Source organism: Acipenser ruthenus, chromosome 5, assembly GCF_902713425.1.
Source record: "Acipenser ruthenus chromosome 5, fAciRut3.2 maternal haplotype, whole genome shotgun sequence".
Lineage (NCBI taxonomy): Eukaryota > Metazoa > Chordata > Actinopteri > Acipenseriformes > Acipenseridae > Acipenser > Acipenser ruthenus.
This window is the reverse complement of record NC_081193.1, coordinates 45926153-45953500: the sequence shown is the minus strand read 5'-3', so window position 1 is coordinate 45953500 and position 27348 is coordinate 45926153. Positions and strand designations below refer to the sequence as shown.

General features: G+C 36.0%; 1 protein-coding gene across 5 annotated transcripts in view; it reads left to right on the top strand.

The window, feature by feature from the left end:
* The window catches only part of LOC117403272 (protein dispatched homolog 1-like), a 136655-nt gene extending 113054 nt beyond the window's left edge, over positions 1 to 23601 (top strand). For all 5 annotated transcript variants that reach the window (XM_059024280.1, XM_059024277.1, XM_059024279.1 and 2 more), the window contains 6 exons: positions 8369 to 8398; positions 9705 to 9828; positions 14500 to 14627; positions 16266 to 16363; positions 17103 to 17200; positions 18801 to 23601. In XM_059024280.1, the coding sequence (XP_058880263.1) occupies positions 8369 to 8398; positions 9705 to 9828; positions 14500 to 14627; positions 16266 to 16363; positions 17103 to 17200; positions 18801 to 22445 (4123 nt within the window). In that variant the 3' untranslated portion in view covers positions 22446 to 23601. The remainder of the gene's footprint in view (positions 1 to 8368; positions 8399 to 9704; positions 9829 to 14499; positions 14628 to 16265; positions 16364 to 17102; positions 17201 to 18800) is intronic.
* The last annotated feature ends 3747 nt before the right edge of the window (positions 23602 to 27348 follow it).

The window sequence follows — 27348 nt, the reverse complement described above, 5'->3', positions numbered from 1 at the left end:
TTCTGGGAACGCAACTCTATACACTTGCAAGAAGAGTTTATCTTAGATTGTATTTCATGTAGCAGAGGATTGTCACAAACCATCAGATGTCAAGCCTCTTCTAGATAGGGGTCAGGCCAACAGCACAGTTATTTCAGTAGTTTCTAGGCACTAGCAACAGTAATCTCGTTGGTAAGAGAAGCAAAATCTACAGGTATAGCTATAGATTTCCAGTTTTCCTCAGCATCAAGCCTTCTTTGGGAGCTACAACAGGAACCACAAGGTGGCAACTTTCAGGGAGCAGACTTATCAGAGGAGTAGTTACCACGACTAACACCTTCACTAAAATCATCCCAACTTTCAGCAACTGCCATGCGCTGAAAACCCTTTAACCAATTAAGACAAGGACATACTTCAATCAATAAGACAAAGGACATCACAAGCCAGACAACGTACTTGCTGGACTTAACAATAGCATCCCGTATATACTGGGCAGAGAGGGAACCCCACGAGTAACAGATCCACCAGGTGTGCTACACAGGGTATTCAAAAGAGTAGCCCTTTTTTCACACAACAGAACACCAGCTACCACTTTAATTATTATTATTATTATTATTATTATTATTATTATTATTATTATTATTATTATTATTTATTATTATTTATTTCTTAGCAGACACCCTTATCCAGCGTGACTTACAATTGTTACAAAATATCACAGTACAAAGTATTGCATTATAAAATATCACATTACAAGTTATCACATTATAAAGTATCACATTATAGGATATCATAATACAGATAAGAGCGGTTATAAAAATACAATAAGATCAACTTCAAGTAAGAACAAAATAAAGAATACAATAAATTATAAGTAAGAGCGAGTTTGACTAAGAGCAGTTAAAACTTATAGTAAATATTTGCTTATATGAGTAAACTCCAGTAAGAACATGTAGTAAGTATGATAAATGGATGAGAATGATTTCAGATAAGAGCAATTACAAAAAAAAACCTGAGTACGGTTACCTATAAGAGTAAAATCAAATACAAGATACAATAAGTAGTTCTAGCTAGGAGCAATAGTTGAATGTGGCAAGGTATGGAGCATATGGGCCTCAGGATCTGTCTCTCTCAGCGTTCTGTCAAATTTATTTTTTGGTTCTGTTGTCTGAGTAACAATCCCAACTCTTGCTGTTGTCTGAGCCTGTTTGCTGCTGACAATGTGTGCGTTGCCCACCAGTGTACATGGCAAACGTGAGCTGTCAGGGACCGATGCAGTCACAGCAGAGCAAAAACCGACACAAGTTGTCACAGAGCTCTCCTCTGGAGCAGGCCACTTTTAGGATGGCTGGATCAAGGACGGCAGCGTTTACACTACAATTTTTTTACGTAAGCTGCCTCAAAACCGGCTTAAAAGTGGCTAGTGTAAATCTGTATTGGGAGTATCAAAACTTGGGGCTAAAGGAATGCATCCCATCTGTCTGTCCGTCCATCTGATTATGTGAAACTAATTATTTTTTATGAAAAGAGTAACTTTGAAAAGCTTTGCTGCCATTTGGATTCCATTGTTGTGGATTCGGACACAGGTAAGTGGAGTGAGTCTCTATAGCTTATTGCTATGGATACTCAGTCCACTTAATGGCTTATTGAAAATGTGTTTCTGATTTGAATGAGAAGCTGCCTCTATAGATTTACAAGCTGTAAACATATAGGGATTTGCTCTCTGTTTGTCTAGAAACCAAATTATTTATATGGAATATATAACAAAGAATATACACTATTGTATCTGCCTAATAATAAAAATAATAATAATAATAATAATAATAATAATAATAATAATAATAATAATAACAATAATATTGTCATACTATATTAAAATTAGCAAGTGCATTCAGATCATCAAAATGCATTTCTTTATTTCAAACCATATGAGCTGTAAAATAATCCAAGTTGTTTGTTTCTCCCCCTGAAAAAACTTTTTTCAAATAGTGCAGATAATTGTGCAAATAAAATCATTTTCAAACCATCTGTTTATTATTTATTCCGCTGCTGGAGTTGACTTGGTAAATGGATTTTTGTCATGCATTGATGTAAAGAGCCACAGGCGCTCCTTGTGAAATGCTGTATTTGTTATGCATGACTATTCATGAAACGGCAGCGGATGTCCAGTAATAAAGTTATCAGCAAACAGCTGCAAATAATTGGTTACACCACTGGATTTCTTCAGTGGGCACATAGTTTTGTAGTGCATGCAGGTGAGAACAATACTGTAACAATTGTTTTCCTCCTAATGTTGTTTTTTAGGTATTTTCTGTTTTAAAATCTGTAAAACGAGGGTAGTAAAGATATCACACAAGGACAGACAGCTGTAACTTATTGGTAACTGTAAGATTCCTTTGTGTCCATATGTTTGGTCTTGCATATGGTCTGATCTGCAGCTGCTCGGGGGGTGGGAATAAAAAGTGTAAAAGGGACAATTATAAGACTATTCCAGCAGCTTAGCAAATGTATTGCCCAGCTGCACTGGGCCTTTTTTGAAGTTTAAACCTTGCAGTCAAACATTCCTCTAGAAAAAGTTGCTTCAAACCCCCGCAAGCCTGTAAGACACTATCCATTATTGTATTTTATAATCCATTACTTTCAAAACTATTAAAAATGGAGTTACTTTGTGATAGGTTACAGGCTTCAGTGAGCTGTCCCGGAAAGCACATGAATAAAGCAAGTTGTTGGGTTAAAAAGTTTTGTTGTTAGACAGAGCCCGTATATATGGTTGAACCTGGGGTTACTTTAATATCCCGTGTTATCAAGCATTTTAAATAACTTGATTGGTACCTCGTAATCCGTACTAACTTTTAATTTACAGATAAATACTAACAAAAATGAATGTACAACGCAAAATGATGGATTTTTAATCATTATCGAAATGTTTGCAATTACTGCCTATAAAGATGTTGTAATACATTTTCAAATTTAATTGCAATTGCTATACTTTCTGATAATCTGAGGCCTGAGGCATAAAAAATAATCTGTTAAAAGCTCGCCCATACAGTTTAAAAAAAATAAATAAAACATTCTCAAGGATGTGACTGCTGCAGATGAAGAGTTCTTATTACACCACAGGAAACGGCAATGGTAAGCAATGAGTTTGTTCCGAATGCTTCACAGTGTTTTGGAACACTCTAAACTTAGATGATAAGTTATTGCTGACCAGTTTCCTTAAATTAACCCAGCTGTGTACCTGTCTCAATTACTGAGGGAGCTTTAAGGGCATAAAGCTTGGAATCGGCAATTTATTTTTATGATTTTCTCCCCAATTTGAAATGCCCAATTATTTTTATTTCAACCCGGCCCACCACTGCCCCCCCCGCGCTGACTCGGGAGAGACGAAGACGGACACATGCGTCCTCTGAAATGTGCGTCGTCAGCCGTCCGCTTCTTTTCAATCTGCAGGCCTGCCATGCAGCCACCTCAGAGCTACAGCGATCGAGGACCACGCAGCTCTGGGTAACTTACAGGCAGGCGCCCGGCCAGTCCACAGGGGTTGCTGGTGCACGGTGAGCTGAGGACACCCTGGACGATCTAAGCCCTCCCCCACCCGGGCGACGCTCGGCCAATTGTGCGCAGCCACCTGGGAGCTGCCGTCCACGGAATAGCCTGGATTCGAACCCGGCGACCTCCAGGCTATAGGACGCATCCTGCACTCCACGCGGAGTGCCTTTACCGGATGCGCCACTCGGGAGCCCTGAACAGAATTAACCTTAGGCTTGACACACAACCAAGATTTACTTTTCAACAGCGGTCCAGGCTTCCTTTTAGTCCTGGAACCTTTTGTTTTCAGTTTTAGCAGAATGTCAGAATGTCCAGATCTACTATTGTGTTTTGGTATTGTCAATGATTTATCAAAGATGTGTTTATTTATTTTGGCCATATTTGCAACGGCAGAGGTTGAGGACAACCTATATGAATCCTTACAAATGTCCTTACAGTTTTCTTCGTCTTACTTTACATTAGATTACAGACTTTGCAGTAAGAATTGTGTATAAAACTGAAACATGAGGAAGAATGATGATAATTGTATTTTTAAATGCTTCATTGTCTTGAGTACAAGTATTTAACTGTATTTAGACATCCAGAGGATCAGTGTGAGCGCCATCATTTTCATTGCATGTAATTATCCGTCGCCATGTTCAGTGCGACATCTTCCATAACATAGATGGACTGCAGACTCACCTGCAACAGAAAATAAAAATTAATTGTAGAAAAAAGAACATTGGGATAACATGACTTTGTGGACACCCTGTATATAGAATATATATTTGTCTATAATTCCACTGGCTTGATGCTTGGTAAAAAAAAAAAGAAAACACAAATAAAAAGTGGAAAAGCTTGTCGTAATAAACTCAGTGACAACAGGATAATAAAGACATCCCTTGGACAGCTGGCAACTATTGGCTACACTGTTGAAATCCTTTCTGTATGCATGGAATTTTACACATGCATTTTCCAAGCAAAATAATTTAATGATAGCAGGTGTGACCTTAAGCTTGCATTAACGGATGTAACTCCTCACATCCGCTTACACAACAGCAGCATAACTGTTCTTCTAAAAAAAAACAAATTGTTTTTGCATTTGCTGCGTGTGCTGATTTTTGTGGGCAGCTGTGAAGAGTTTTTACTTTAACCACTTTACCAAATTGTAATCTCACGTAGTATAAACGTTTTTAGTATTTGTTCATTAGGTGCCTAAAGCAGGAATTAAAAACCCTGAAACAAAAGTAAGCCACGACAGCAGTGTTAGATTGTTATTTTTTATTTAATTACTATTTAAATCCTACTGATAATTCAAGACTTTGTGTGTTTTACATGTCAAGGTACGCATGTTAAATTAACTGAATCTTTGTTGAGAACTGCGAACAAATTTAATAGGCTTTCTCGTCCTAAACTAAACTTCATTTTTATTATTATTATTTTTTGATTATAATAAATAGGTTTTTCATCTTATTTAACTTTTATATTGCAGAAATGTATTAACCCTGCCTAAATAGATAATATCCTTACAAAATAATTTGCTTCCAGCTAACAATGTGCAAACCATGTAATTGAAGTATAATTTAATTAACTAGCATAGTAATTTGACAATCATGTTTTTAATCATGCTGTTTGCTAAATTGCCTTCTATGCAATACATTAAGAAAAAGGGTTGCAGTAGGCATTATTTTTATTTGTCACAAAGCATTTGTAATTACTGTATTCACTGTTCATGAAAGATTGATAGGAGGGCAAAGTTAACTTATCATTAGATTATCGGGACTTTCATCTCGACAGCTGTTGACAGAACAATGCCAGAGATAATTTACTGTAGCAGCTTAGCGAATTGTGACACAACTGATGTTTGCAAACATGCAAGACCGGGAGGTGGTTTGAATTTATACTGATGTTTAATGATAAAAAATCGTTTCTGATGTCTACTCTCAGTAAATAACTGTAGAAGTATGACCTTTCAAATGATTTCTGTACCTAAAAAAGCATAGTGCTGTTTAATCCACTCTTCAAAATTGTGTAGTCACACAGAAGCTGTACCAGTAATGATATTGATATTCATGTAATAATGATTACATTTGTTTTAATAAAACTACAGATTTGAAACTATATTTTACATATTGTTTGGTCCTGAGTTTGTAAATCTTTTTTGCAAGGTGTGGGATTCCTTAGCAGACTCGTGTTCAAGGTAGAGTAATATCACTCTTGGAATTGAAGACTAACCTTTGCCTGCCAGTTTTGACAGGCAGATGTAGCCAGTTGTACTGTAGAGGGCTAACAGGAATGCAATCTGTGTCTGAATCTGTACGAGGTAGCATGGAAACATGTAGTCTTTCTCCAATAACCTACAGTGATCTAAAGTAATTTATTGGAAACTTACTTTATCAACTATTAATTGGTTCGCTATACTAATAAACAAGATGAAATAATGGTAAATTCAAAACTGACAATAACATGTTGTCATAATTTGCTTTTTGATTGTTTTGTTTGACCATTTTAGTATATAAATGGACTAGAAACAATTGTGTTGATTGGTTAATATTATTAATTAGATAGTATTATTTAATATTAAAGGTTGTGCAGGATTGTCATGCAAGTGCAAGGACATTTATGTCAACAACATTTGTTTTCAATGTGTACACACCAATAATTTCTGTTTGGATACAAAAGCATTTGTACCTATTTCTGTAGGTCCAATAAAAAAATACTTTGAATATAATAAGTTACAGACCAAACCCAAATTTGGGTACTCCTAGGAATGGTCAAGATTTACTTCAGCTTCTTCAGTCAAACCTTAATAGAACTCACCTTTCAGAATATGGAGTTTCTTCAAAGGCCTTTTTTGCAACATCTGGTAGTCGTATTAACATGTCCGGCAACTTTAAAGGGATTTACAACCTTCCCAGAAGGTATCCCTGTGGTGAAAAATTCCTCTCAGTAGTTTTTACTCAGTTGTGCCTCAGTGCTGTAGCAACCACTAATATAGCATTCCACAAATTATTTTTAATGAAGGGAAAAAAGGAAAATACAGTGACTTTTTGGCCTCTTGGTCATATTACTTTTAATTACTTTGACTTGTAGATATTGCTCATAGAGATGTATTTATTGATTCCGGCAGAAGACTTTGGGATTGAGACTCACTATTTGATTAGACAAGCAAAAAAAAAAAAAAAAAAAAAAAAACATCTCCAGAGACATACTCTGAAGCTAAATCTGCGAAATGTTTGGCAAATGATGTGGATACTTGTTACAGACAATTTTACACCAATATTGGATGCTTCAGTATTAATATCCTTAAGTCTTTTGGCTGCTGGTTTTGACCAGTTTAGAATTCTTTGTCAATCAATCAATCAATCATATATTTTTTCTATAGCGCCCCATATACATAATAAAATGTTTCAAGGCGCTTTGCAAAATCTACTTAAAAACAAGAAAATATCTAATTATAAGCCTGGTTGAATAAAAAAGTCTTCAGTCTGATTTTAAACAAAGAGATTGTGGGGACACTCCTGATGTCTCTGGGAAGAGAGTTCCAAAGTTTAGGAGCGAGACATCGAAAGGACCGGGCACCAAAAGCAACTGTCCAAAAAGAAGGTACACAAAGGAAGTAGGCCTCAACAGAGCGCAGTGCTCGATTTGGGACATAACGCTGTATATGTTCAGACAAATAGGAAGGTGCCAGGCCATGCAAAGCCTTATAAGTAAGCAGAATTATCTTGTACTATGTTCTTTGAGTTACAGGGAGCCAATGGAGGCCTAACAGAACGGGAGTTATGTGGTGTCGCATCCTAGCCGCAGAGTTTTTTTTACAATTGAAGCTTGGCTATAGTAGTTTTTGGAAGCCTGGCAAAAAGAGCATTGCAGTAATCCAACCTTGATGTAACAAAAGCATGGATTAAGGATTCTGCTGCAGCTGTGTCCAAGTATGGACGAACACGAGCAATATTTTCTAAGATGAAAGAATTAATTTTTGCAGACAGATCGAATGTGCGCATCAAAGCGCAATTCAGGATCAACACCCAGATTCCTCATCGAGCGACTTAAATCGAGACAACTGCCCAACAACTGGATTTTAAAGATTTTTTTAGATCCGACACTCATAGCCTCTGTTTTATTGACATTTAATTGTAGAAAGTTATGACTCATCCCGTTTTGAGTTGAGATTTAACAGAAATGGTATGGTTGGATATCGTCGAAAACCATTGTCAAACTGGGATTTGCCTAATAATGGGAATACATTGGAAAACATACATTGTAATAGCTTATCCAGGGATCCAACTGATTTAATCTTCTCTTACCGTAACTTTTTGAATTAGGTTATTTGTTACTATTTAATCTTTCAGTGTTTTTTGGGTTTTTTTTTATCCTTGTTAAGACACGACCGCAAAATCATCTTAAATTAACAATGGCTTCGAAGTGCTTTTTTTTTATTTCACTCTGCACATATGGACGTTATGTAATTTAGACTCTGGCATCTTGAAACTACAGATTTTAAAGGCTTTCAACTATCTAATTAGGTTTCTAATGTTGGCAGTTCACTCGCACTATCAGTTGGTTATCAAGGGTTTTCATTAATGTTTATTTGTTTCTAATAAAAAAAATGTTTAGAAATGTGTTCTTTATTCTTATTATTGTAATGTTTTTCTTTTCATATTCAGAATCCATCTATTAATTGATGCTCCCCTCACTTTTTTCTTAGCTGTATAAAACTTTTCTCTAAAAGCTAATTCTACAGTATGTCTCTCTCCATTTATTCGATACATTGGAGTTTAATCAACATTTTAAATTCACATTTGCTTTACTGTAGATGTGTTTAGAATTTAAGCCTATTTTTGTCTTTGTTTTTCAGTCCTGCAAGTCCTTTCAAATTCCCGAAAAGGTAAGACATGTCAGGAATGTTTTGCGTTTATCTGTAGAGCTGTGATACCTATCTGATTAATCATGGTGCCACCTCAAGTGAAGCAGAAGTTACATATAAGTAATGATAGTACCTTCCAGTTTTCTAATAGTTTTTTTTTTTTTCAATAGAAAAATATGGCTGTGCAACATCCGGTGTGCATGCTACTGATGTCCAAAGACAGTATTGAAAGACATTATAATGACATGTTCTGTATTACAATATAAATTTTTAGAATCTGTAAATCAAGATCTGCAGTATATGCCTCTAGATTTTTATAAAGTGAAAATCTGTAGACAGAATGTCGATCACTCTTTGCCTGCACTTGGCATAGCCTCTGGTGTGTAGGATTACATATCAACTCCTACTATAATATAAATGTTAAAAGTCACTAAATTGGACTGCCTAGTCAAGCTGTTAAAATTGTGGCTTATTAAATTATCTGTTGATACTTGTCACAAGTCATCAGTAAAGCAAACATGTTTCACAAATGGCAGCTAAATAATATATCATGTGGTACTACTGCTGCAGAAAATATAAAGGTGTACAGTATTGTTGGTAACACCATAGTGTTGAGTATCACAGTTTGGTGCCAAATTCAATAATTCTCTTAGTCTTCACACGTAAAATGTTACATTGAAAGAACACTCTGCACACAGAGAGACACAGAGTAGCTAGATATCTTGGGCATTGGGTGGGTTACATAAACCCAGAAAGAGGGCTAGATGTAAGTTTGTTCAAAGATCAGATTTCATATTTGTGGAACCATTGACATTTAATTACGGGTGGATAAAATGTCTGGGTTCTGCAAGTGTCAGTTTTCTTTTGGAAATGCTTCCAATTCTGATTCTAGTTTTTTTTGTACATTATGAAGGCTGAATCAGATTTTTTTATTTTTTATTTACTAGTTCACTTTAACAAAAAGTGAAGCTGTTCTGTGCAACAGAAATGACATTTTAATGAAAAAAATGTAATGATTATTTCTTGGCAATATCTTTCCCTTATATGTTACTTGGTACCACCATCTCTTACATTACATTTCTTTTTTCAATATGGGCTTTTCATGTGAATTTTGCTAACTACTCACTACTAGATAAATTGTCTTCAACTATACAAATGTCACTTGTGCTGTTTCATAAAATTGCATATTTATTATTTATCTGTGAAAAGGAAAACAATTAGCTGGTACTTTGTGTGAGTATTTTTGGGGATTGTAAAAGTCTCAAATTAAATCTGTACAGTATGTTCATCTATCAGATTGTTCTCATATACTTCTTTACTCTTGCAGCTATGCCGCACTGATAGCTGACTGGCCGGTAGTGGTTCTGGGAGTGTGTACTGTGCTAATCGTGGTGTGTGCACTTGTGGGGATTTTGGTGCCAGAACTTCCAGACTTTTCTGATCCACTGCTGGTAAGTGACAATATTTTTTAAAGAAAAATTGCTGGAATGGTTTTAAAATGTGTCAGTCATTACAAGAATCTAATAATACGAGGTACATAATGGACTGAAGATTGTTTAGGGATCATTTGGTTTTTATTTGAGCCTTCCCTCCTGCTGTAAAACTGCTGCAGAAAAGTGTCTACCCCTTAGGAACAACAGCTGTTCACAATTGGGAAAACAGGAAAGAGCTTTCAGAAGCTGTCTTTGTATTTGGTGACCTATTAAAATATATAAATGGGGAGTGGACTTGGAGGATGTCAAATGTCATTTTGGATACTAACCAGGAATGTGGAAAATATGAAGACGAGGGGGAAAGGTTTAAATTATTAGCAGATACCACAAATCATTGGATTTCTGATAGTGCTGGGACAAACAGAGAATCTTCGTCTTCAGATATACGTTCAAGATTCAGACAAGTATTCATTTGCAAAATTATTTTAAAGCCATTATATGTAACACTGTATTAAAGTTAAAAAAATATCCCAGAAGTAAGAATAGGTTGTGAAAGCCTTATCCTAGTGAATTAACTACAAAACAAAGGTTGCTATACAATAGTTATGGTTAATTTTTTTTTTTTTATAAAATCTTGTGTGTATTTCAGATAAAAAAACATTTTTATAATCCCTGCCATTGTCATGTATTTGCAATAAGCAAAGTAGCCATTGACATGTTTATTAAATAACATTACTTTTTAACTTGAATTAACTCTCTCATATAATACATGTGAAAAGAGGGGGGCGGGGGTGTAACAACCATTAATGTCAATAACTTAAATAAATAATGTAATAAAAATGTCTGCCCTATAATGTAATATTTTTTTTTACGCATAATGTAATAACTCGGCTTGCCTGACAATGTAAAACTGCCATGCCACAGTTGCAAACCTGCCTCGATGAGTCATCCGTGATCTCCAAGCATTCGTCCATGTAAATCTGATGATCTGTGACTGCTATATGCCTTCCTTATGTAGGTATATGGGCAAAACTACAAAAAGGTACTAATCCTCTTTCGGTGGAAAAGTCTTGTGTAATAACAAAAGCAAGATATTGGCGTACATGGTCATATATGTTTTTTCATATATATATATATATAACACGGCTTAGAAAAATAACAACATCTGATTGGTTAAACAGCATCACATGACCGTGAGTATATATAGCGTATAGCACGGCTTGCATACTAATGAGCCGCTTCAAACGGAATAAATCACTACGCACCACTACATTATAAATTTCATGACAAACTGCCATTTTGTTTGTTATTAGTTACAAAACCACTGCCAAAAATGAGTGGCTTTTCACCTCTTTCCTTTAATATATTTGGGGATGAAACTCCACATAACTGGTACAACACCAACTTTCTGAGTGAAGACAGCAGTCCATCTGAAATAAATAAATAAATAAATAAAATAAGTGCACCAGCAAGAGTAGACATATAACAGTAGATGAGGCACAGCTAAATGAAATAGAAGAAGACAAAGATTGAAAAAAACACAAACAAACAAAAAAGAAACTCTCAACATCATAAGGGAATTTTATGCCAGCAGGTAACGACAAGGCCAGACACCACATGCCAAATTACCGGCCTGGATTTTAACAGTCTGCGGGAAACTGAGGTACTGTCCCCTGACACCGCGGTCGGATTGGTCCGTAATGTCTGGTTCGATCGTCAACTTAATCTGGCATGACTTGGACCAGAGGGAGTCCAACAACTAACAAAAACATATTTTGAGATCCATAAGGATCTCGCATATAACGAGTTCACAAACTCACTTCAAGATCCGGCTTCAGTCTCAGTCGCAGCTGTTCTCCTTAATTCCTTAGTGTCATTTGAAACTCCTCCCAACATCGCAGCTTGTATTCAGTCCTCCAGGTTCTAGTGAGATGGCACTTTCAATGCAGAAATTCACAATAAACTAACATGTGCAATGTATTTTTAATAAGCAAACAATGAATTAAATTAAATAAAATTTGGGACTATTACACTGCGGATATATACACAATAAAAGTTTGTGGTTTTGTCTTAATTTAAATGTGTTCCGATGATATATATACCACTTCTGTGGTGGTTAAAGGACCTCGGCTGACGCTTATTACCACACCAGGTGTGGTATATATCATGGGAACCGCACGGCCTGTCGTGGTTTATACCTTATATATATATATATATATATATATATATATATATATATATATATATATATAAATACACTGAATGAATGCTATTATTTAGTTTTTTCTTCAGCTGTATTGTAAACCGACATTTTACATGATGGTTTATTATATAGGCTATAACAATGCTGTGTTAAAAAACAAAAAAAACAACCAGTTGGACCAGTATATATTAGCTATTAAGTATATTATGTCAATGTATATTTTGAAAAAATGATCCCAAAAAATGATGCTGGACATCATGATGTACATAATTCATGTACTCAATAACCATTCTATATAATGGACAGAAAAACATCTCTGACCATGTACACTAATATCTTGTTTTTGTTAGTTACAAAAGACTTTTTTTTCCACCATCAGAGGAATTGTACCTTTTTGTAGTTTTGCCCATATTTCTACATAAGGAAGGCATATAGCAGTCACAGATCATCAGATTTACATGGATAAATGCTTGGAGACCATGGATGACTCATCGGGGCAGGTTTGCAATGGTGGCATGGCAGTTATTACGTTATTAGTTGGCAGGTTATTACATTATCAGGCAAGCTCAGTTATTACATTATGCGTAAAAAAATTATTACATTATAGGGCAGAAATTTTTATTACATTATTTATTAAGTTATTACATTATCCGGTGATTATTACATTATAGGCATTATTACATTATAGATAGTGATCCACATTTCCGGTTTATTCTGAATTTTACCAAAAAATTTATATTTTTTTAACTGGACGTCGGTTTTTAATGATTTATATCCGATTTTTGTCTATTATTCAATATTATCCCTGTACTATTTTCTAGGAAATACACAATAATTTGATTAAAATGCTGTTTTATTTTGACTCCAACATTGTACTAAGCAGCCCTACGCTGTATCCTAGGATACAGCAGATGTTTCGACGTCAGAGGATCAAATAACTTTCAACTGTAATTCTCTGTCACTTCACAAACAGACTGTCACCTGATTATATGTTGGCCAATCAAAGTCTGATTATTGTGGCAATTGCTGGGCGTAGTAACTACTAGCTTGATCAAAAACTAAATTGACATACTTACACGAAAATATAATACTTTTAGTGAATGAGGAATGGGGAGAAAACGTAAATCAGTTCATGAATATTCAAAAGAAAATGAATGTTTCGAGACAAGCAATCCTTTTTGCGGCTTTTACACACGCTTTAATTAAAAGAGAGTGCAGAATGACTGTGTTAATGAGTTTGTCAGAGCGCTGTGCTTTGCTGTACAGCCACTGTGTATACCAGGGGTATGTATCGCCTATCATGCGACAGTACTGGCTGTCCATCAGCTAAAACACTGCCTAACGCTGACAAATCTTAATCCTAAATATTTGACAGAAAATGGTGATGCTTTAGTTGGTAAACTTACATGGAACGCATTGATGGAAATGTCCAGTGTGATTTTTGATGCGTCTCCCGATGGCTTGTTCCAGTTCTGTCAAATTTATTTTATTTTTATGATTTCAAGGCTGATAAACCTGGCTTGTTTTGTGCTGATGTCATGTTCATACCTTCTGGAGATACTGTTTCCGTCAGTACAGCGATTGCCCAAACATTCGCAAAGTACCAGCTAACTTGGGAAAACGTGGCTTCAACTTGCACAGATTCTGCTTCATCATACATGCCAGGGACGTTAAACTTAATCAGAAACCAGAACTGCTACACATCATATCCCACATGTAAAATGTGTATACTGAGACTTTTTTCCCACCAATTTTACCAATGTTTCAATTAAAAACAAGATGTTACCAATTTTATCCCTATTTTAATATATGTAAAATAAACTCTGAAAAATTCCCGGAATTATTATTATTTGTTATTACATTATCGGTTTTAATGTATTATTACATTATCGGTTAGTTATTACATTAATGGTTGTTACAGGGGGTGTACAATGAATTTAAAAAAAAAAACAGTATTTATTTCTCTTATTACATTCCACATAACACAAACTAGGATTGCAGCATAAAATAAAAAATGTGAGACATTTTGGAGTGGAGAACCAGATCTGTATCATAGGGCAGACAGAAACAGACCTTGATTGAATCAGTTCCCAAATCTGAAGAAGCATCAGCGATTTAGGTAGAGATCACTGTTTGGCAGCTTGTGTTGCGTGCACATGCTAATCTGCACTTTCTTTTAAAATGCTCTTTCACAGCCAGAAGTAAATAGGTGACCAAAAGCCGCTGTGTTGATTTTGGTGTAAGGCAACTCGTTGTGATGCGTATTTCTCATTTTTATCAATTGCGTAATTTCTGGTGGACACAGGTATGTTTTATTTTTATTTTATGCCTACGAATACATGTAGAAAAATCTTTGTTCGGATATTTGTCCCAGCACTAACTTATGACAGAAATGGTAGTGTTTGTTTGTATGTGTAGAAATTTCCATGGATTTGTGACATAATTTTGTGTAATGTAAATTTAACTCATCTGAATTCCTACAACAGGGCTTTGAACCAAGAGGTACAGCAATTGGCCAGAGGCTTGTTACATGGAACAACATGGTGAAAAATACAGGGTACAAAGCAGCACTAGCGAACTACCCATTTAAATACGCAGATGAGCAAGCAAAAAGGTAATTTGATTTTGCTTTGATCGTATCTACTGTGTTGTCAGACCTTGGGCCTCTGTAATCAATTTATTCTTCATTGCCTTAATTGTGCACAGATCACCCTTGTAAAATCTACACTATGCAGAACTGTCAACAATGTTCTAAATCAGGAGGAGACGCACACTGGGTTTGATCTAACACAACTTACTTTGCTAAATGAATAAGAAAGTCCTGTCTGTCAGTAGATGTAGCTACACAATTAGTGATGAGTTTTTCTAAAAGGTCACATAGGCATTATACATAAGGAAAAATGTTTTAATTGTATTTATTGTACATACGCATCCCAGCTCAAATACTGTAAATTTCATATATTTAAAAAAAAGATCTTTAAATAGGAAATCTAAAATAAACATTACATTTTTTTTTGCTTTTAGACCTTCTTCTACATAGCCTATTTAGCTTTAAAATTTCTGAAACAAAGCCATACTAAGTCAAAGTTATTATTATTATTTTTTTTTTACTTCTTTACTTTAGATATCAGTTTGTTTTTATCATTTACATCATCAACACTTTCAATTTGTAATGCAAAATGCATCAATATAATTTTACAATTCTATTGTAAGTGGAAGTTTCTGAAGCAGTTACATGGCTTGGTACCAGTTACAATGCACAGCTGCACATGGCATTTTTCATATCAGACTGTGGTTTGCCTGCTGGTCTTTTACGTGCGGTGTATCTCTGGAGATACGTACAATTAAACTTGATGTAAACTAAATAAATAAGCATATTTTTTATTGGCTTTAATATGACCCTGTCTACTGATTGCTTAAAAATAGAATCTGAAATGTATTGCACTTCTATCATGTGATACATTGTGTAAAAAAAATAAAATAAACTTAGCGCTTTGCTGTCCCCACATGGACCGGAAGCGGCCATGACATTTGTCATTCAGGCCTGATGAGTAGATAACTGAGAAGCAGATGCTAGAGATTTTGCATGGATACTAAATGGAATGTATCTTGTAGGATCCAATGCCCAGTTTGTGTTCAAACAAAGACATATTACTGAGAGAGTGTACTAAGGAGGGTGTATCCTGTGGTGCACAATATCACTTTAAGGGTTTTAATGTATTTTACACTGATTCTAAAGGGAATACCTATTATTTTTGCTTTCATTATTTTACTAATGATGTATTTTTGATTAGAATGGAGATATCCTAGAAGTAGCATGTAAAGATTACTGAAAGACATGCCCTGTCTTTTGAAGGTCCTATTGGAAATAAAATTAAATTAATTGGACTACATTCATAGTATTTTGTATTGTACACTATAACCATAGAACTTTATCCTTTCTAGGCACTTATACTTGGCAAGCATTGCAGTCAATCTGCCATTTCCTAAACGATTCAGATTTGAACTGGGTATTTGAATGCTACTGAACCCAAACTGTAGCTTTAGCTAGGTTAAACAAACTGCTTTTGTTTTGAAAGAGAGATGTAATTAATTGCTTTTTGTAAACTCTCTGACAGATACTGCTATCTTTCAATGCCTCCTTTAAAAATACATTACTATGTTAATAGGTCCTTGTGAAATAATAAATAAAATACTTTTTTTTATTATTGTCTTCGAATTACTTAATAAATGTGTTTGTTTCTCATTTCAGTTACCGGGAAGACAGACGGTCAGATGATTACCATGAGCGAGACAAAAGACAGGCTGACTGGAACTTCCACAAGGACAGCTTTTTCTGTGATGTTCCCGGTAAAAATATGCAATACTTTAATATGCAGGACTTTCCTTTCTGGAGTCTTTCAAAAATAATTCTCCATGCAACAGTCATTACAATAAAGAGTTTTTTTTTTTTATTTTAACCTGGACTGCTGGAGTCTGTTCTTTATCAGTCAATTACCATCATAAAGCTGTTAATGTGAAAGTATTAGAAACATGCTTAAAATCTTGTCCATACTAACCATATACAGGTGTTACAAGGAAAGTTATTTGATTTTTCTTTTTAATGATTAAGTGCAATGAACACTGGGATTATTCAGGCCCAGTCATGTGCCTAATTCTTTCAACTAAAAGAACTAGTAAAATACAAACTGTAAACTTTTAAAATGAAGTTGTGTTTTTTTTTTTTTTTCAAGAGACTCAGCATTGATTTTTTGCTATAGTAAAACTATTATAGAGGTTGGTGTACAAAATGTTGTGTAGTTAGCCAACGTAGATGAAAAGAAAGTCATACCAATAAATGGGTGAGGTTTACATTGTGTACCTCCAGTATAATTTTAAAAAGCTTGAAAAGGCATTCTTCCATGAAAAAATCTCTTTCAAAAAAGAGAAAAAGAAAGACATCATTATTTGGGAGTTGTATTGCTTAAATAAAAAGTAATGTGCATGATTATGATAGAGAGATGTACTGTATTACATGCAATATGCTCTGATTCAGTGCTTCAAATTGAAAGTACACTGTTGATATATACCCACTTTTGTTTTCAAACAGATGACCGGTATTCTCGAGTGGTATTTACCTCAGCAGAAGGGAAGAATTTGTGGAGTATCCAAGCTATTAAATCAATGTGCAATCTAGATAATGCAAGGGTAAGTACAGCTTTGTTATGCTCTCTAGTTTGAATTCAATAAAAATGAATACTTAGAGACGCTTAGAAAATTCCAACTATACCAAGATGTGTTTTCCTTTTATTAAAAATAAATCACACTTCTTATCTACTGACTAAGCCTGTTTCTCAAAATGAAACAATTACACAGATGGGATTTCTTTTTAATAAATATTGCTATTACTCAGCTCCTGTTGAATTTAAGCCTGCCATTAAAGTTGAAGTGTGGTACGTTGCAGAGCAATGCTCTAGTTATGCATTCACAGGCATTCATCAGCACAATCCGCTGGTCATCAATCACAATCTGATGTTGCAGAAAATAAGGGGATCAAAGCAACATCTTTCTACTACTACAAATATAACTAATAAGAATCGACACAGCCAGCGTTGTGTTTTGTCTAACTCCAGAGAGTGCTGTGTCCTCCAGTAGGTCAGATCAGATTTAATTATATCACACACTGCCTACATTGTTTAAGTTGTATTCTGCTGTTTGTTGGTTGTACAGAAAAACAATGACATGAGACAACATGTCCTAAGCCTCTGCATACAAAATTCAGTAGTTTTGAGGTAGTCCATTCAGAGGAAATGTGCATTGACTTTTTGGAAGACTAAAATACTAATTGTAGATGGACATAAATTAAGTTTTAGCCAGAGTGACCAAGGGAAAACTGATTCTTATAGTCATGGTTCTGGCAAAGTTGATATCATTGGAACATTAGATTAGATTAGATTATTTAAAACCTTAAAGTATATATTACACATTACAGATATTCGATTTAAGAACTGTGTTGAGATATTATACGGTCAAGTGTAGAAGTAAGTACCCTTCCTCGTAATCGAGAGACAATTAACATGCACAATGCTCTTTATTTCATTGACACCTTTGCTATGAGTTGATGCTGTTCAATATTGTAATTGAACTGGAAACCAGCCATGAAAATACTGTCTCTTTCCTGTACTTCCATTTATTAAATGGTTCAATTCAGTGTACACATTTCTCTTTGTATTATGCATATGTTAGTGTTTTTATATTGAAATAATTAAATGTGTATTATAATGTTCTCTTGGCACATTACACTATTATTTTAAAACGCTTCCTTAAAATAAACTCCATGTTGCATTCAATTGTTAACAGGTTTAATGTCCCAGGTCTGAAACAACTTCCAGCACGGTCTTGATTTTTTTAATGGAAAACAGTCACATTTTTTACAAACTGTATTATTGTGTACCTAAAAATTGTATTGACAAGTTATGTGTTATAAATTGACTTGCCCCAAAACTAACGTGCTCCAAAAGGCTAATAGCGTGTCACACCATACATTAAATCAAAAGGTTTTTAGATATAAAAATACTTATACTTTTATTTGGTTTTGGTTTTGGCCTGCTATAATCAGCATTAAAAACATTTAAAATGTTAGAAAAAAATGGGGAGTTGATCACCTACTTAACTTTAAAAGAAAAAAAAAATGAACCTAGCTAGTTATCTGGAATTTGCCTTCATTCTATATAGTTTTATTATCTACCTATATACATGGAAAAATATGAAACTGAGTAATGATCTGAGATCTTTGTATCAATTACAGGTTCGATCCCATCCACAGTATCAAAACCTTTGCCAGCGGACCACTAATGAATCATGCTGCCCGAGCTGGACATTGGGCAACTATATTGCTATTTTAAACAACAGATCATCTTGTCAAAAAATTACAGAGCGTGATGTTTCTCATACTCTGAAAATGCTCAGATCATGTGCCAAATATTACCACAATGGTACCTTGGGACCAGACTGCTGGGACATGGCGACTCGAAGGAAAGACCAGCTGAAGTGTACAAATGTGCCTCGGAAATGTACAAAATACAATGCCGTTTACCAGATCCTCCACTTTCTAGTGGACAAAGACTTCTTGAGTCCAAAGACTGCAGATTATGTGATGCCAGCTTTAAAGTACAGCATGCTGTTTTCCCCTACCGAAAAGGGAGAAAGCATGATGAAGATATACTTGGACAATTTCGAAAACTGGAACTGCTCTGATGGGATCACAACCATCACAGGGATTGAGTTTGGAATCAAACATATTTTATTTCAAGACTACCTTCTAATGGATACTATGTATCCTGCCATCGCAATCCTCATTGTTCTTTTAGTCATGTGTGTGTACACCAAGTCCATGTTCATTACCTTGATGACTATGTTTGCAATCATTAGCTCCCTGATTGTCTCCTACTTCTTGTACTGCATAGCCTTTAACTTTGAGTTTTTCCCCTTCATGAACCTCACAGCGTTGATCATCCTTGTTGGGATAGGTGCAGACGATGCCTTTGTCCTGTGTGATGTTTGGAACTACACCAAATGTGATAAACCTAATGCCGATCTTTCACAGACAGTGAGCATCACTTTGCAGCATGCTGCCCTCTCCATGTTTGTCACCAGTTTTACCACTGCCGCTGCCTTCTATGCTAACTATGTCAGTAACATCACTGCAATACGGTGCTTTGGTGTATATGCTGGTACTGCCATTTTGGTCAATTATATTCTTATGGTGACGTGGTTGCCAGCAGTTGTTGTGTTGCATGAACGTTACCTCCTGAACACATTTAGCTGTGTCAAGAAATCCCAGCAGCGAGTGTACAACACCAAAAGCTACTGGACCTTACTGTGCCAAAAGATTAACAAGTTTATTTTTACTGTCTCTGAAGCATCAAGGATATTCTTTGAGAAAGTGCTGCCTTGCATTGTGATTAAGTTCCGTTACATATGGCTGTTTTGGTTCCTTGCCTTCACTGTGGGCGGAGCCTACATTGTGTGCGTTAACCCAAAAATGAAGCTGCCTTCACTCGAGCTTTCAGAGTTTCAGGTCTTCAGGTCCTCCCACCCTTTTGAGCGGTATGATGCTGACTACAAAAAGCTTTTCATGTTTGAAAGGGTCCACCATGGAGAGGAACTGCACATGCCCATCACTATAATTTGGGGTATCACTCCAGAAGACAATGGAGATCCCCTTAACCCAAAAAACAAAGGCAAACTGGAACTAGACAGTGATTTTAATATTGCCAGTCCAGCCTCACAACTTTGGATTTTGAATTTTTGCCAGAAACTGAGAAACCAGACCTTTTTTTACCAAACAGATGAGCAGGACTTCACCAGCTGCTTTATTGAGACGTTTAAACAGTGGATGGAAAATCAAGACTGTGATGAGGCAACTGTTTACCCTTGCTGCAGCCAGTCCATCTTCCCCTATAAGCAGGAGGTCTTTGAACTTTGTATAAAGAGAGCAATCATGGAACTTGAAAGGAGTACAGGCTACCATCTTGATAGCAAGACTCCTGGGCCAAGGTTTGATATCAACGATACAATCAGAGCTATTGTGCTGGAGTTTCAGAGCACTTACCTCTTCACGTTAGCTTATGAAAAGATGCACCAGTTCTACAGAGAGGTGGATGCTTGGATCAAAGAAGAGCTGAAAAGTGCGCCTGCTGGTTTGAGTCACGGGTGGTTTGTGAGCAACCTGGAATTCTACGACCTACAGGACAGTTTATCAGATGGCACTTTGATTGCTATGGGTCTGTCTGTGGCAGTTGCCTTTACTGTGATGCTGTTTACTACCTGGAATATAATAATAAGTCTCTATGCTATTATATCCATTGCTGGAACAATTTTCGTCACAGTGGGTTCATTAGTGCTCCTGGGATGGGAGCTGAATGTACTAGAGTCTGTGACTATATCTGTTGCTGTAGGCCTGTCAGTGGACTTTGCTGTTCATTATGGAGTGGCTTACCGCCTTGCATCTGAGCCTGATCGAGAAGGCAAAGTGGTTTTCTCCTTAAGTCGCATGGGCTCTGCTATTGCCATGGCTGCGCTGACGACATTTGTGGCTGGAGCTATGATGATGCCATCGACTGTCTTGGCTTACACCCAGCTGGGAACCTTTATGATGCTTATCATGGTCATTAGCTGGGCTTTTGCCACCTTTTTCTTTCAGTGCATGTGCAGATGTATTGGACCGCAAGGTACTTGTGGTCAGATTCCCCTACCAAAAAAATTGCAGTGTCAAGCTTATTCCCACACTTCTTCCACAACTCCAGCCACCAGAAGCCAAAGCAAATTGTGCCAGATAAACAAGTATCAGCTAGACCCCAGAGGTTCGGACGTGGAACATGAGCATTATGAACTGGAACCTCTGGCTTCTCACAGTTGTGAGGCAGTGGAAAAAACATCTGAAGAAACACAGGTCTGCACCAGACTGTATAATGGCAGACCCCAGCATACATGCACACATAAACCCTACAACAAGAATGTACCTGATAAAAGTGGGACCACTGATAGGGGGTTTCATAGCTGCTCAGACCCACCCCACCTGTGCCAATATTCTTCTCTTAAGATGAACTGCAATTGTGTAGACCATCAATATGTAGGAATGCAGTGGAATCCCCATTCAAGCCAGCAGATAGGAGACTGCTTGTGTTTTCAATGCATCCCCCCCACCGGAAAATCTGCAAGAGTTAAAAATCCAGTGTCCACATTGGACACTCCGCACCCAGCTTTGGAATGCTGCATGCATCACGTTCAGCATGCCTACCCCCACCACCACGCCTGTTTGCAAGGAAGAGGGAAAAGACATGCTGCTCCGAACTCTCTTCTCAGAAATTATTGTGTGCATTCAGTCCATCAGCTTCAACAGCAGCTACAACAAAAACACCACGAAAATGTGGGTGCTCCAGAACCTCAGCGCTCCCGCTGTGTAGAGGAACACAACAGGACTGTTCCAAAAGACTCTGGCACAGTTTTCAGCGCGAAAAAGGGTTTCTTAGTAAAACCATGCTGTGGCGTAGCTGCTTCTCAGAACAGCATGTGCCAAAACCAAAAAGGACTTGGTAGCAGTGGAGAAAACAAAGACTTATTAGAGGCAGATAAAACCATCAGCCAGAATACAGACCATTGTGATTTTGAACAAAAAGACCATGGCGGAAATAAACCTGGTGGTCCCAACCAGTCACAGAAAGATCTAGTAAATGAAGAGGAACATGTAAAAGAGGGTGGTCACAATAGAAAACAAAACAACCCTCAGAGTACAGAAACTGCTTCTATACCTTGCTTTGAAAAATCCCAGTGTTTAAATAGAACTTTAAAAATTAAGTGCAATTCTGTTGACTCTCGTATGCCAAAAGCTGAAGCCAACGTGCCTGCTGTATCAACAAATTCACAACCATCTTCTGAAAGTTTATGTTAATAAAAACACTATACACATTCTTCAAGAGCAGTGACCCTTTTCAATGCATGCTTGGCAATTTCAGTGACCAATTTTGTAACAGTGGTCTTTTTAAAAAGTTTTTAGTTTCAGACATTTATGGGAATTTGTTTTTTTCTAAATGTTGAAGTTGGTCAGTGTAATTTACAAACCTATTTTTAAAAGGGGATACTAGGTCAACTGAACTTATTTTTAATATTATGCTTAATGTACAGTAGAATGCTTATAAAAGTACAAAGAGAGGTTGTTTTAAAAGTATCATTGCCTCTAATACTGCCCATTTTATTTAGAAAACAGTAATGCTGGAAATGTTTTTCTTGAAATGTCAATGTGGGACTTCTCTCCCACAAAGATTCTTTTCAAAAGGGTAATCAACAAGACTTATTATTTATTCAGAATCCCCACTGTGCTGAATCCAGAAAAAAAGTTCATAAGGCTAAAAGGCTGATCTTTTTATTTTAGGATACATCATCTCTTTTTCACTTTACCTTGGGTATCACACATCCAAGGTTAATAAAGAGAACATTCAAGTGAGCTGTGAATGTACAGTATGACATTTCATTAGGAATACATTTTAGTTAAAAACCTGATGCTAATGGATTTTAACAGATTCAGGAAAGCAGTCGATTTTAGTTTGAGGGATGCCATTATGGAACAAAAAAAATTATATTTATGATGCGTTTTTCTAATTTGCTACCATTTATTCTATAGGAAGCATATTGCACCAATGTTATGCATTTTTAACAGGCTGACAGTTTACCATCATTTTCTTTTCTTGTAGTGGAAGCATCATTTTATTTTGTATGTATAAACAGACATAATTAAATTGCCATGCTAAAATGTTTAAAGTAACCTGAATGTGGTTAACCATGATGTATTTCAGTTCCCTTCCCCCTTGTATTGCTGTCAGTACGAGATAGATTGCACATTTTTATAAAATAAATGTAGGAGGGATCTTGGCACAATGATTTTTTAAAATAGTCTAGTTGTGGAGAAAATGTTTGCCAAAAAAGGGAACCCGTAAGCATATGAATTTGAATGTAGTTAAATTGTTTAAGAAAAGGCATATCTCTCTTTAGGTGTCTGACAAGCTTAAAAAGAACCACAAGACTATAATAAAATGTTTTGTCCATTATAATTGTGTTGCTGTTTATTCACTGCTATATAGTACTGCTGTAGTTCTTGTTTGTTTAGAATCTTGTTATTGCTTTGTTTGCCATAGTAAAAGTGTAATAAAGCACAGTGGAAGCATGGTGAAGCATACTGTAGGTAAGCATTATAAATACCAGCAAGCTATATTAAAACATGGAAGACTAGGGTAAACTATGGTAAATCCATAGTATAACATGGGAAAAGCATGGTGAAACACCATGTCCTGTTTGTTTAAAAGATACAGGGTTAATTTATTTGATCTAAATAATTAATTTAATTATTTATTTCTTAGCAGACGCCCTTATCCAGGGCGACTTACAAGATATCACATTATTTTTACATAAAATTACCCATTTATACAGTTGGGTTTTTACTGGAGCAATCTAGGTAAAGTACCTTGCTCAAGGGTACAGCAGCAGTGTCCCCACTGGGGATTTAACCCATGACCCTCCGGTCAAGAGTCCAGAGCCCTAACCACTACTCCACACTGCAGTGGTGGATCTAAATATCACTACTATTTAAACAGTGCCCTCCCTAGGATTTTACATGACCAGTTGTTCCATGCCTTTGGTATTTAGATGACAATTTAAATCAATTAAATACATACTTTGTGTTTTCTGGTTTAAACAGATATACAATTAACTGTGTCTGTATTTTTCGATAATCACAAACTCTTGTATAAAACAAGGGTTTCTACCTTTATTATAATGTTTGTGATACACTGGCACTGTAAGCATCTACAGTAGTTTATAATTTTCTAGATTAAGGAGAGTATGAATTATGAATCTTAGCTCGGTATGAATTATGAATCCCCATTTTAACAATGATAGTATACCTATGCACCTCCAATATGAGTCAATATGTTTCCATGGATAATACCCTGGTGAAAATAGTGTAATGGCTAAGCCTAGATGGATTACATGTTTTCTCATTCCCAACATTTGTTTTTATGAGAGATCTGCCTTTGACATTGTGTTATTATCAGACGATAAAAGGTTTTTAAGTTTATCATTATTATTATGTTCACTGGTAATTATAGAGTTCTAGTGTTTTATAAAAGATTAAGAACTGAAATTCTAACACTAATTTCAGCTGTACATCAAAAACTAATTATATACCAAACAGAAAGGATGACTCATTTTCCCCTCAGTGTTATGTATTTATGTAAGACTTGGCTTGGCAATCAGACCACCAAGGTGCATCTATAAGGAAGGAATATAAAAAAGCAAGAGCAAAGTTGGATACAGCTCTGAAAGACATATACTAACGAAACCGTTGTTTCAACACACAAATGAAATTAGCCAATACTATTTTCATTAAGGCGCCAGTTTGCAGTCACTGTGAATACTGTATACCATTCACAGTTACTTTCTCAACAAGCTAAATTATAGCTTGATTCACATATTTTTAAAAGCTTTAAACACAAACACAAACTAAAAAAAAAAAAATGTTGATGGAATGGCCAAAGCCAGCTCTCGAAAAGCTGCATTGTTTCAGTTCTGGTTTTCATAATGACATTTCCCTTTGCTTAGACTGTCAACAGCTGGCAGTTTCAGTTAGGTTATTGTGCATTATGTTGTCCACTCCATTTATTTGAACCAGAGTGGCTGTTGGAGAAAATGTCTTAGAAGGACTCTCGTTCCTAAAAGCTTGTCCCTGTGGATTTTCTTAACGATGTGTACTCTGTGATGTTATGGAAATTGGATAATTTAATTAGTTATTAACGATTCAGCTGATCCACCTGGAACTACGCTACTGAGGGAATGTTGATTTAACCCTTTGCAAGCTTCAGTAATTGCTTAAAAATTGAGAATGAAGTTTTTAAAATCCATGTTCTCACAAATGATGAGCACAGGCAACATTATCAATACAATGTGACCAGCAATAATGTTAAGAAAGCTAGTTATAGGCAAGCACATTTTAAAGCATAGGTTAGCACTTTTTAAAAAATGATTTATGATGTTACAGTATATCCTGTACATAACTTAATATCATCAGCAAACCGGCAATAAAACTTTCCCCAATATTAATGTTAATCCTGGGCTGCTTCAGCTGTGGATTGTGTAAGTGGACATCATCAATCAGGTAATAATTTAAGACATGGTGGCTGAAGCATTTATAATGAAGACAAATTAGGAGATTTGTTAATAACATGTCTGGGTCTTGCATTGTTACTATTACTGCTTGGGTAGCCACACCACTGCAAGAACAAAACAAATAAAAGGATACGTCATTATCCTGAAGTATTTTTATTTCAGTGGTTATATACAGCCTGCAGTAGGATTGAGTTGTTTTTCTCTGTTCTGGCAGGCATACAGTTACTTTCTCTGTCCGGTCTTGCCACCCACCTGAGGCACCAGAAGATTTTGCGTAACTCAAGACCAACTGTTATAATCTTCCTCTTTTACTTTGGAGTCATTCCAAACTTGTGTCTCCTGTGTAAACTTGCCCGATATTTACTCACTGGTATTCTAAATCTCAGTGTCTGAAAGTTTTTTCAAACTACAATGAAAGCCTTTCTCTATTAAACTTTTGCTTTTGGGCTTCTAATGATAGTGTGGAAAACTACTGAAGAGAAAATGGAATATCCAGAGCAACGGTTGCTCATGTGAGAAACCAGAATTTTGACTAATAAAACCAGAAAAATGTACTGCTGCCATTAAGTTAAGTAATGTACGGCTCTTTGTGTACCTAGCTTGTTAAATCCGCAGCCTCTAAATATGGACATACTAAAAGAAACAATAAGTTAAATGACAAACATTTCAACAAAGTGTTTTTCAATGTCTTTACAATAAAGCAGTGCACATTTTTTTTTTATCTATGGTTTAGTAATGCTATAGTCAATACATTGTTAGACATTTTCCAATGAACAAATAGCTTGTCCACTAACAAGGTGCTGCATTTATTTGACCCAAAGATGGACAAAGACAGAATGAGGCCAGTTTTGAGTTATTGGTTTCCTTTGAAGCTTTCACGTTTTCATCACCTTTAACTACTTTGTCTGGGTGTCTGTGTCAGATTATATTTACCATAAAATGTGTAGTTCTTCATCAGATAATATACCCATTTTGTGATAATCTAGCACATATCCTGCATTTTTATTTTACTGACAGTGACATGATGTCATTTTGTGAGCTGTTTTGCAACCTAGTTCATATTTTGCCCTTTTTAGAAAATGTCTTTTAAGGCTTGAAAGGGTGCCTTGTCAAAGACCAGGAGAAAAACAACTTTGTGCCAGCTATCAGACTTAAGTGATGAAAATATAGATATACATATGACTGAGGTTAACAAATATGCCAGGGTGCATAGGGGCAAGGGTAAACATGACACGTTGCCCAGGAATAAGACAATGTGGGGGTGGGGGGGTGGGGTGGATGCATTGGCACCCCTCTGGGTTTTCAAGATTTTGGAGCACTTAGTGGGGAATGAGGGGGAAATCTGACGCACGGATGCTAGTCCAGGATTGTGTCAATTACCATTACAGTATATGGAACAGATGAGTTTCGGTTACTGCAGATTCCATTCCTTTCCATTTCCTCTTTCTTTAACTCCGACAGCATAAAGAAATTGCCCCCTTGAAATATTGTAAAATACATTTCAATGCAGACGTTTAACATTTTGGCAAAATTGGAAAACTTTCATTTTGTTATAAACAGCCTTTACAGTTATACATGTGTCAGGATTTATGCCAAAATCTGGCACCCATTTATCAATATTTCACTATTTCGTAGTT